This window comes from Hippocampus bargibanti, linkage group LG01, assembly GCF_051943395.1.
Source record: "Hippocampus bargibanti isolate YZ-2025 linkage group LG01, ASM5194339v1, whole genome shotgun sequence".
Taxonomy (NCBI): domain Eukaryota; kingdom Metazoa; phylum Chordata; class Actinopteri; order Syngnathiformes; family Syngnathidae; genus Hippocampus; species Hippocampus bargibanti.
The window spans coordinates 28,159,501-28,171,400 of record NC_142734.1 but is presented as its reverse complement, the minus strand read 5'-3'; the positions used below and the strand labels follow the sequence as shown (position 1 = coordinate 28,171,400).

General features: G+C 40.0%; 1 protein-coding gene across 1 annotated transcript; it reads left to right on the top strand.

The window, feature by feature from the left end:
• The first annotated feature begins 621 nt into the window (after positions 1-621).
• timmdc1 (translocase of inner mitochondrial membrane domain containing 1) lies at positions 622-11,136 on the top strand. Its single transcript, XM_089007923.1, has 8 exons — positions 622-764; positions 2,203-2,533; positions 5,622-5,787; positions 7,488-7,576; positions 7,674-7,741; positions 8,699-8,777; positions 10,442-10,552; positions 10,655-11,136. Exons 2-8 carry the CDS (start codon positions 2,220-2,222, stop codon positions 10,800-10,802), a joined length of 975 nt encoding a protein of 324 aa, XP_088864049.1. The 5' UTR covers positions 622-764; positions 2,203-2,219; the 3' UTR covers positions 10,803-11,136.
• The last annotated feature ends 764 nt before the right edge of the window (positions 11,137-11,900 follow it).

Below are 11,900 nucleotides of genomic sequence, written 5' to 3'. Positions count from 1 at the left end.
TCCAGACTTGAGCTGACATTCTATATTTTCTACATGATAATATTTACTTGGAATATGTTTGATGCTGTTTTTATAACTATTTTTGCGGTTTTCAGATTAAAATCAGCGATTTTCTGTTGCACTATAATGGAAAGAAATTGAGGGTGGTTGTAATTAGGTGAATCTCGAAATGTGTCGTCAAACATGGACAATCTGTGATGAGAAAATCAATCTCGGTCAACTGTAAATTTGTGGAAGAGTTAGTCAAAGGTGATGGCACAGCGTAAAAATCAAGATTGCTTGATGTTACTTTAGTGTCTGAAGTCAGGTCACCTTTGTAAATGTGAATCTCATACTTTGTCTGAAATACATGCAGAATAAAGAAATATTGTGTGTGTGCGTGTGTTACTTCCGGGTTAAGTGAACTCTGACACGTCTGGCTGCTGCTTATAAATACTAATAATGTATTATTATTAGAATTTGTATTTGTACTTTTGCCACCTCCATATCGACGTATGAACATTGTATTTAATGCTTTTATTTCTGCTGATTTGCTCAATCCCAACACGTCCAGTTGATGGCGGTAAAGTGCTGCAATCCAGAGTTGTCAACTCCGATTAAAAATCGAAGAAGAAGCCAAAGTTGAGAGGTCACTGATCAGCAAGGACGATACAAATAGAATACATTCGCATCGGGAAATGTCGCGGCAGTAACGCTAATGAATTAAAATGAACTTCGGTCTCACCCAACCGCCACGCTTGACTAAAGTCTGAAACTTCATCTAGGTAAGTTACATTTACGAAGCTAACCAATGCGTTAGCTGCTTGAACCTGACACGATCCAACAATCAGACCTCTGGAATTCAGCCATCCACTTACATTCAAGACTTATTAATATTATTAATATTACCAATATTTTGGTTGTTTAAATGGCACGCTGCGTTTTTTTTGCCACTTCTCTGACGTATATACAGCGAACGATAAGCAGAAACATTAATTTAATCATTTACACTTCAGCAATCTCTGTACTAGAAATCAATCATTTGAATTACACTTTAGATTTAAAAAAAAATCTATTTAGGTGTGTATTTTGTATCTCTGCCGTTATCTGGAATACATGACTCGTAATTATGGATAAAAACTAGTTATTACTCTCACGTGAGTGGAAAAGCAACGATGGAAGCAACCTGAATCTACATTTTAGCCATAACCTTTTTTTGTAATTTTAGAATTATTTTAAATGTTGTGTTGGTCGCTATTACTGAAAGGCTAAACTAAAACTAAACAAAGTTGCTGGAAAAACATACAATTTGATATTAGATAATACTATGGCGCTGTCTGGCGGGATCTCGTTACAAAGCATCTCGTTTGGAGATTAATAATAATAATATTAATAATAATACATTTTATTTATAAGCGCCTTTCAAAACTCCCAAGGACTCTTTACAGTCACAGGATAGGTTTTTCTGCGGGTGAGCAGCAAATTGGGGGAGGGTGGTTGTTCTGCCCGTGAAACCAAAACAGTAGTAAAGAATAATGCTTTATCCAAATATATTTGAAGGTACTCTCATGAGGGCTTTGGTTATAGGCACATGCTTATAATATCTTTCTTTTTTATTAAATACAGTATGAAAAAGTGATATTTTGTATTGATTTTAGAACGCGTCATTGACGTTCACATGTTTTTTTTCCCAGCCACATACAGTAATGTGCCCATCCATATCTCTCCCCTTCCCCTTTGCCTTGAGTGTTACACATGTGATTTAAGTGAAAATGAATTGAATTCAGGCCATAGTTTTTTTACAGTATTTTTAAAATATTTGACAGTCATTTTGTAGCATCCTTGGCAATCACAGACCTTTTTCTGTTATTACGATTGCGTATTCCCCCCTCTTGTTTCGCCAGAAATGCGTGCTCCACTGACGAGGTGATATAGAAAGCGTATGCCTGTATCATGCCATATTTAATTGGTATTGATGTATTTATTACTCTTCGAACCGAACACAGTTTGTAAATTACTACCCAGTGAACTGAAAATCCGCATCGAGTAAAAACATAGCTGAGAGCAAGACCTTGCACCACTTGACATCTGTTTATTTGGACAGTCTCTCTTGCCCGTGCCAGGGTTTTAATTCTGCCTTAGGGTTTTTTGTTTTTAAGCGGGGGAGGGGGGGGTGAATCTGCAGCGCCAACCGTTAACTCTCCAGCAATGTGTTTGCGCCAGACGGCAGCTGAAGCGTGATGCAGCCCACAACAGGCTTCACCCTTCGGAGACAACTGGCAGATTCGGCCCCTGGGGGCGCAGTGAGCACTGGGCCGGTGCAGGGCCCGGGCCAGAGCGTCAGACGTCCTCGCTTCTGCCTTCTGCTCCCCAGGGTCCACGCAGCTGATGTGTCTTCTGCCCAGCCAGCCCAGATGCCCTCGTCTCCGTCCTCCTCCACCTGCGTTGCAGATCCTCCATGCCCCGTTGCTGCCAGCACCCTGCCAAACAACATAGGCAAGCCAGAATTCCCCGACACGGGCTGGGACCGCATTAAGGATCTCTTTCAAAAAGAGTTAGTCTTGTTTTTGTCTTTGCCTTTTTTTAAACAATTACAGTTCTCTTGCTTCAATGAGAAATGGGAGACTTACCGTCTGACATCCAAAAGGCTCATTCCCACTATTGTGAAATTGTTTTTAAATGATCAATTTAAAATTGTCCCTAGTGGAGGCTGAAAGATGTCCCACCTGGTGTCAAGGTCCAGGGGCCAAATCTGGCCAGCCACCTCATTTTTTAGCCCTGTAAAAGCTTATCAAATGTGTAAAATTCAATGCTCCTCTATTGAGCTAGCTAGGGAGCTAACTAGCGAGCATTTAAATCGGCCCATGAAAGTAAATCAAGCATGTCAAGTGCCACGATGCCTGCTTAAAGGACAACCGACGTCTCCGGACAAGTTGTGTCCGTAATTTGTAAAATGGCTTCAAATGACTTCTAATGGGCGTATTTTAATAAGATTCCACAGCATATAGCTATATTTTACGTTTTAAGACTCGCGCTGAACATTCAGGAAGTCTTGTTTTTGAGTTGGTGACGAGTCCGTACGTGACATCACTAAAGGAACGCCCCTGACCGAAAAAAAGACACATTGTAGCAGTCCTTCCATCACGTCAATGTATTTTGCTGTACTGTTTTTTTTTTAAACATGTCTTACACCCAAAAGCCGCCAGCAGAGGGAGGCAAACTCCATGGAAGGAATATATCAGCCTGTGGAAACGGGCTGATTAATTCCTCACCGGAGCTGGTCACCATTTTGTGCCTCTTTTTTTGTGAGAGATTGTCCCCCAATGTTGCCTCAAAATGGCCCAAATAAATTCTTTAATTGATTGCAAACATGTATGCTTTGCTCATCAGGACTATTTGAATCATATTCATAACTGGATGAGAAACAAGAAAGCATATTCTCCGAATCTGAAGCCATTGTTTTGATTCTCAAGCAACGCAAGACGTCTTGGAGTGACGTCACGAACTGGGGGCGGGACTTTCTGAAAATCAATTTTTTTGCAGATTTCGGACACTTTAAGTCATTTTTATTGGTGTTTTGCATTTGACTAAAAATATCATACTGCATGTTTTGGGTATTTTAGATGCTATAAAACGTTTTTCTGGTGTCAGTTAAAAAACAAAAAAGTGACGTCGGTTGTCCTTTAAGTGCCAACCAAAATGTCAAATTGTCGTATGTAAACCACAATACAGTGATACCTGGGATTACGAATGCTTTAGCTCACAAACTTTTCTCCTCACGAACATTAAATTCACGAGCATATAGTCTTGGCTAACGAACTAGTTTTCGGCGGACGAACCAAACCACACAGAGCGCCACGGTGGCAGCCGGACTCGTTTTTGTCACCCCCTGTCTTTGAGTGCAGATGTGGTTTGTTATCGAGTGGAGTGCTTTTGCTATTATGGGACTGAAAAAGACCCCTCCACAGGCGAATGTTCAGCCGAAGAGGACACTAAAGAAAATTACGATCCATCAGAAGACGGAGATCATCGAAAAACACGAACGGCGTGTGCGTTTGCGTGACTTAGCGTCCCAGTACCAGTACGCTAAGTCTACCATTGCTGCGTGTGGCTAAGGGTGTTTCTGTGTTGTCCAAGCAACGGTCTCAGGCAATAGAAGAGTTTGAAAACTTTTGTTGATTTGGATTGACGAAAAGCAGCTAGCAGAGGACAGTGTGAGTGAGGGTATTATCTCCGAGAAAGCACGGCAACTTCACTCTTCACTCGGATATCATCAAGAGGCAACTACATCAACGACCATTACAAAGGTAGATAAAACGACTTTAATATACAGTACAGTTTAATTCTTTAATTACAATCCAATAGCACATTTATTATACATAAAATAAGGTATATTTTGTGTAGTTTTAAGGCTTAATTTGTAGAAAATTATGTTTTATTGGGACCTGGGAACTGATTATTCTATTTTTTTATGGTTTCTTATGGGAAATAAATGTTTGGAAGACACATTTTTTGCCTTTCACACACTTATTTAGTTGAAAAGTATATTTTATGGAAACCCGGGAACAGATTATTCCCATTTTAATGGTTTCCTATGAGATTTTTTTTTGAGATACACACTTTTCACCTTACACACTCTGTCTGAGAACCAATTAAGTTCGTGAGGTGAGGTATCACTGTAACAGTCATTATTTTTTACTTCAAATTTGAAAACTAGTTGGTCATTAATTTGTTGTGCGCTCTTTTATGTAATATGTGGATTGGATGAAACATTCTAATGGCTTCTACAAATTCATTACGGCCCTTGAGAGGAAACTAACTACAGTAAGACCTCAACTTACGAACTTAATTGGTTCCCAGACAGAGTGTGTAAGGTGAAAAGTGTGTATCTCCAAAAAAAAATTCTCATAGGAAACCATTAAAATGGGAATAATCTGTTCCTGGGTTTCCATAAAATATACTTTTCAACTAAATAAGCCTTAAAACTACACACAACATACCTTATTCTATGTATAATAAATGTGCTGCTGTATTGTAATGAAAGAAATACACTGCATTGTATCATAAAGTCACTTTATTTACATTTGTGATGGTCATTTATGGCTTGATGGAATGGCGTTGGAGGTCGAAGGTCAAAGGGAATTGCTGTTTGGAAAGAGAGGCGCATTACATGAGGACTGTAATTAAAGAAATAAACTACTGTAAAATAAAGTTTTATTTACCTTTTTGATGGTCGTTGATGGCTTATGGAAGGAGAGTCACCTTCTATGAGGACTGTTGGTAACTTAACCTCTGTTACTGTTCGGTCGTGTGCTTCCGCCGAAGATCACTGCGCCAGCCGTGGTGGGTGTGTATTATGAAAATAGTGCTTATTATAAGGTTTAATTTTCATAAATTTGACGTTTGTAAGACGAAAAGTTTGTAAGATAAGGTGTTTGTAAGTTGAGGTCTCACTGTACAATGTGGTCCACAGCAAAAAAAAAAAACGACATCTGAATTCATTGTGCTACCAAACCATGAGTGGAAACAATGAAACGAAAATGTTTTATAATTGGCAAACATGCTTTTATTTCTTCCTTTTTGTTTGTTTGTAATGTTGCGTGGGCAATTCGACTCTAACCCACCGTCTGCCGTCCCCCTAGCGCGACTCAGGGTTACCCAGAAGAGGTGACGGGCGTGTTAAAAAGCAGCCTCGTCGGCTTCCTGGCGGGTATGATCTATGGTGGCCTGCCGGCGGCTCGCCACGCAAGGCAGCGCTACATCCAGCTGAGCCAGGCAGAACTCTACACCAGTCGCGTGGAAGCGGTGGTATGTGAGCGCTAACAAACCTCAAGATGTGCGCCGCCTAATTTTTTTTTATGAGATGCAAAAAGCACTTCATTCTAAAACGTTTTTCCTTAAAAAATGATTTGTTATTATTAGTAGTAGTAGTCGTATGTAGTCTTAAAGGACAACTGACGTCCCCGGACAAGTTATGTCCATAATTTGTAAAATCACAAATGACTTCTACTGAGCGTATTTTAATAAGATTCCACCGCATATAGCTATATTTTACGTTTTAAGACTCGCTCTGAACATTCAGGAAGTCTTGTTTTTGACTTGGTGACGAGTCCTCACGTGACGTCAGAAAAGGACCGCCTGCTGACCGTGAAAAGGACGCATTGTCGCATTGTCCTTCCATGTATTTTGCTGTAGTTGTTTGGTCTGGGGACCTCGTGTTGCACCCAAAAGCCGCCAGAGGGCGTCCAAGCGCCATTTAAAAAATTATCAGCCTGTGGAAACGGAGGTGGCCACAGGATGTCGCCATTTTGTTGCTCTTTTTTTTGTGAGAGATTTTCCCCTAATGTTGCCTCAAAATGGGCCAAATACATTCTTTAATCGATTGCAAACATGTATGCTTTGCTCTTCAGAGCTATTTGAATCATATTCATAACTGGATGTGTAACAAGAAAGCATATTCTCCGAATCAAAAAACAAAAAAGTGACGCCTGTTGTCCTTTAAAGAGCACAGAATTCTCGTTGCCGTTTTTTTATTATTTTTTTTATGAGGCGCAAAAAGCCCATGATTCTAAAAAAAATCCTTTAAATATGATGTATTATTATTATTATTGTTAGTGGTAGCATGTAGTCTTAAAGAGCACAGAATTCTCTTGTCATTTTTTTATGAGATGCAAAAAGCCCATTATTGTAAAAAAAATCCTTAAAATGATGTATTATTATTATTGTCAAAGAACACAATTAGCCTCCCACATAATTCTTTTTTTGAGACACAAAAAGGACGTCATTCTAAAACTTAAAATGTGATTTTTATGATGATGATGATGATAATGATGATGATTATTATTATTAGTTAGTCTTAAAAGACAACATTTAGCCTACCACACCATTATCTTTTTATTTTTCATCAGATACAAAAGTCAGTCATTCAACATTATAATAATCATACTTATTATTATTATTATTATCATCATTATTGTGTAGTCTATTATTACAGTAAAGTCTCGTTATATCGATATCGGATATATCGATACTCCCGGTTATATCGCTACTATTTCTATGCACGCACGGAGAAAATTACATGCAAACAGGGTCGGATATATCGATAGTCCCGGTTATATCGATATTTTTTTGGACTCCCTTGAATATCGATATAACGAGACTTTACTGTATTTTTATTTAGTCTTAAAGACGTCAAGTAGCCTCCCACAGCACTCTCTGTTTTTATTTATTTATTTATTTTTTTTTTTTTAGACAAACAGCACATCATTTTAAAACGTTTCCCCTTAAAATACAATTTTTATTTGTATTTATTTTTTTTAATTTTTTTATGTTGTCTTAAAGACCACATTTAGCCTCCCACATATTCTTCAAGAAGCACAAAGGTTAAATTTGGGAAGGGAAATGTATTTTACAAAAATGGAGACAAAGCAAAACGCTCCCCTTCCCCGCCCAGTAGATTTTTTTTTTAATATTTTCATGTTTCTTTTCTGTGCATTTTGTCCAATAAGCGTTTCGCCCACAACGCAGCCATCCGAGGTTTTGTGAGGTATGGACTTCGATGGAGCTGGAGAGTCGCTGCTTTCGTTTCAGTGTTCAAGTAAGACCAACATTCCCATCTGTTCCTTGAAAACATTTATCGTCACGACCGTTTCATTCATTGATTATGATTTCATGTTTCTTCATCGTGCCTCCAGTGCTGTCACAACAGGTCTGTCGGTTTACCGCGACAAGTACACTCTGGGCAATTTTGCTGCAGCTGGAGGTGAGTTCACATGTTCTTCCGTTAGCTCGATCGTCGTTTACGTTGTTCTGTCCACTCGTGGTGAATCCAATTAATTCATTCTATAAGATTTTGGTTGATTTCGCGATCAAAAATTTTTAAAGGACAACCGACGTCACTTTTTTGTTTCTTAACTGACATCAGAAAAACGTTTTATAGCATCTAAAATACCCAAAACACGCAGTATGATATTTTTAGTCAAATGCAAAACACCAATAAAAATGACTTAGTGTCCAAAATCTGCAAAAAATTGAGCTGCGAATTGGGCATTTTCAGAAAGTCCCGCCCCCAGTTTGTGACGTCACGCCAAGACGTCTTGCATCGCTGAAAAATCAAAACAATGGCTTCAAATTCGGAGAATATGCTTTCTTGTTCCACATCCAGTGATGAATATGATTCAAATAGTTCTGAAGAGGAAAGCATACATGTTTGCAATCGATTAAAGAATTATATGTGCCATTTTGAGGCAACATTGGGGAGAAACAATCACTAGAAAAGAGGCACAAAATGGCGACCTCCTGTGGCCACCTCCGTTTCCACAGGCTGATAAATTCCTTCCATGGAGCTTGGACGCCCTCTTCTGGCGGCTTTTGGGTGCAACATCAAGGTTTTCAGACAAACAGTACAGCAAAATACATTGATGTGATGGACTGCTACAATGTGTCTTTTTGTCGGTCGGGGGGGGGTCCTTTAGTGACGTCACGTACGGACTCGTCACCAACTCAAAAACAAGACTTCCTGAATATTCAGCGCGAGTCTTAAAACGTAAAATATAGCTATATGCGGTGGAATCTTTGTAAAATACGCTCAGTAGAAGTCATTTGAAGCGATTTTACAAATTAGGGACACAACCTGTCCGGAGATGTCGGTTGTCCTTTAAGGCTTCTTTCCATTTTGTGGTAAAAAAAACAACGGAAATTGTACCCGTGCCTGCGCTAGCTGTGACTGGGGGTCTTTTCCGACTCAACCTGGGACCTCGAGGCCTGGTGGCAGGCACCATCATCGGAGCGGCGCTCGGGTAAGCATCCCGTCTTCCTTTCCGCTGTGACGTCCCGTGTTTATGCTTTCATGTTTCTTGTGCATGTTCACGGAGCTTGAGAGCGATGAGCACTCTGGCAGCCAGCTGCGGCCCTTCCAGCAACCCTCTGCGCCTCAGCTGAGTCCCCCTCGGACCCCCACACCCTCCCCCGACCCGTGTCCTCAACCCTCCGCTGGTTGCCAGAGGCGCTCATGTGCTCCAAGCAGTCCTGTGGCTTGGCTAATAGAGCGGAGAGGCAAAGGCAGCAGCTGCCCCCCCCTCTTCTTTCCACCATCTCACAGCCTCTCGTCTCCCGATGTGGACAAATGCTTCACTTGCCCCCATTCGCTTCCACTTTCCCTGTAGCTGAGCACACAAAGGTTGAGGCAAGACACTGCAACTTTAGTGACAATTTGCCGAGTAGCTCTAGTGATGGGAAAACGAAGCTTCATGAAGCACCTGTGATATTTTTGGACTCCAGATGGTGCTCTTGGCTTGGATATGAAGGCTGGTGTAAATGAAATGTCTTGAAAATCCACTGCATCTTTAAAGGACAACCGACACCATTTTTTTTGTTTCCTAACTGACATCAGAAACACGTTTTATAGCATCTAAAATACCCAAAACACGCAGGATGATATTTTTAGTGAAATGCAAAACACCAATAACAATGACTTAAAGTGTCCAAAATCTGCTGTCAGCTCGAAACTGGGGATTTTCAGAAAGTCCTGCCCCCTGTTCGTGAATTCACACCAAGTCGTCTTGCCTTGCTCAAGAAACAAAACAATGGGCTCACGGAGTTCAGATTCGGAGAAGATGCTTTCTTGTTACTCATCCAGTTATGAATATGATTCAAATAGTTCTGAAGAGGAAAGCATAAATGTTTGCAATCGATTAAAGAAGCCCTCCCATATCAATTCGAGTCGTCAATGGCATCTGGACTGAAATGTAGTCTCCCAGAAAATGCAAAAGATGGCGCCCAAGCTCCGTTGGAAATGGGCTGATTTGTCTGATGGGAATTTGTCTCAACGAATATCAAATAGTTGTCTTGGTGCAAAACACAACGTTTCACCATCGCGTCATTCATGTGTTTTCCTCCTAATTTCTTCATCAACACGAAGTTTTCAGACCAAAGTACCGCAAAATGGATTGTGTGTCGCTTTCTCGGTCAGGGGCGTTCCTTCAGTGACGTCACGTACGGACTCGTCACCAACTCAAAAATAAGACTTCCGGAATATTCAGCACGAGTCTTAAAACATAAAATATAGCTATATGCGGTGGAATGTTTGTAAAATATGCTCAGTAGAAGTCATTTCAAGCCATTTCACAAATTATGGACACAACTTATCCGGATACGTCGGTTGTCCTTTCAGTCGTTTTTATTGGTGTTTTGCATTTGACTAAAATTATCATACTGCGTGTATTGGGTATTTTAGTTGCTATAAAACGTTTTTCCGATGTCAGTTAGGAAACAAAAAAGTGACGTCGATTGTCCTTTAAGTGAGCCAAGCGGTCTATTTATTTTGAAACGCGTTTTATTTTGAAATGACCGGATTGTCTCCTCGATTACGTCTCCTCATGTAGCGCCAAAATTTAATCGAGCTAGCAAAAGTTCAATATGAGTACACAGTGAATTCACGTTTGTAAAATTGTCACATTCGTAGAATTCCTACGGGCGCCGTGATCCTCGGCATGCACATGCTGACAGGAGAAAGTCCCAGAGAGAAAAGGCGCCGAGAGCGAAGAGAGATTTACGAAATCAAACTTGCAGAGTGGTGAGTTACATTCGATAATCAACAAAAAAAAACAGCTCAGCCGTGCCTTTATTTATTTTGCTTTTTTATTATTTTTTTGGGTGGGAACTCGTCAATCATCAGGAAGGCACGACTTAACCTGACAGGTGAGTTGATTGGCAACCTGAGTGAGATCTCACAGGCAGATGGGACGGAACACGACATGAAGAGGATCCAGGAGCTTCTGAGTTTACCGCAGAATGTAGCGGTGCAGGAGGCGGGCAGCCGATGACGGCACAAAAGTGACTAAGATGACCTGCGTAGTGACAAAAAAAACGAAAGGTGGGACTTCCTGTCGTGCCGAGGAGAAATGTGGTCATTTTTAGACTTGACCCCTCGTCTCATTTGACACTTGAAGGAACTGAAACGGGTTTCATTATTGAGGGTTAAAAGAAAATATCTGTCCCTATGATCAACTGAGAAAGTAGGGATCATAAAAATATGACATTTTTGGTTGAAAACCGAAATGGATGAGAACCGAGACGTTCGAAAACGTATGAAATGAAATGTATGTAAGGTTTTTCAAAATAAAACAGTTCGGACTCAGATAATAAATAAAATGGAAATTATGTAAATTATTTATTTTTTTTCAGCGCGGCCCGGTACCAACTGACTGACCGGGGCTTGGGGACCTCTGCTGCACAGTACTCATTTTCCGTACAGAATAAATAATATATACATGCGAGTGTTCTTATATTCATTGTGTGACGTGTTACGTCACCACTTTACTTGAAATATACGCATCTTAAAAATCTCTGGAACCGTAAACATGGATGCTAACTGTTAGCATATCAATTTCTTTTTGTTAGCTTTAAGCTAGCCCGTGTAAAAAGGGCTGATTCTGAGAGGCAACCTGCGCGATGGCTGTGACGTTGCGTTTCGAATCAAGATAATATTCAAGCCCCATGCTTGAATATTATAAAAAGTGTAACCAAAAAATGAGATGAGTTTGACAATGAATGGTATAGTGAGCAGCCCAGACCTTTTTTTATTCAGCCTCGCTTTTCAGGCTCTTGTGATATTTTCTAAGCAAGTAAATGATTGAAGCAGAATTCCCCCAATATATGGATGACAGATGTTAGACGACAAAAACTCAGTCGAAGAATATGACCAAAGGATATCTTATTGTGGTTTATTTTTCCTTAGTCCACAAAGTTTTCAGTTTAAAAGACAACCGACGTCACATTTTTGTTTTTTAACTGACATCAGAAAAACGTTTTATAATATCTAAAATACCCAAAACACACAGTATGATATTTTTAGTCAAATGCAAAACACCAATAAAAATGACTCAAAGTGTCCAAAATCTGCAAAAATTTGACCTGCGAAT

Coding starts and splice junctions, on each gene's coding strand:
- timmdc1 (XM_089007923.1), top strand. CDS start 2,220: ATGCAGCCCACAACAGGCTTCACCCTTCGGAGACAACTGGCAGATTCG. Junction 5,788..7,487: donor CCAGTCGCGTGGAAGCGGTG/GTATGTGAGCGC, acceptor TTGTCCAATAAG/CGTTTCGCCCACAACGCAGC. Junction 8,778..10,441: donor ATCATCGGAGCGGCGCTCGG/GTAAGCATCCCG, acceptor TCACATTCGTAG/AATTCCTACGGGCGCCGTGA.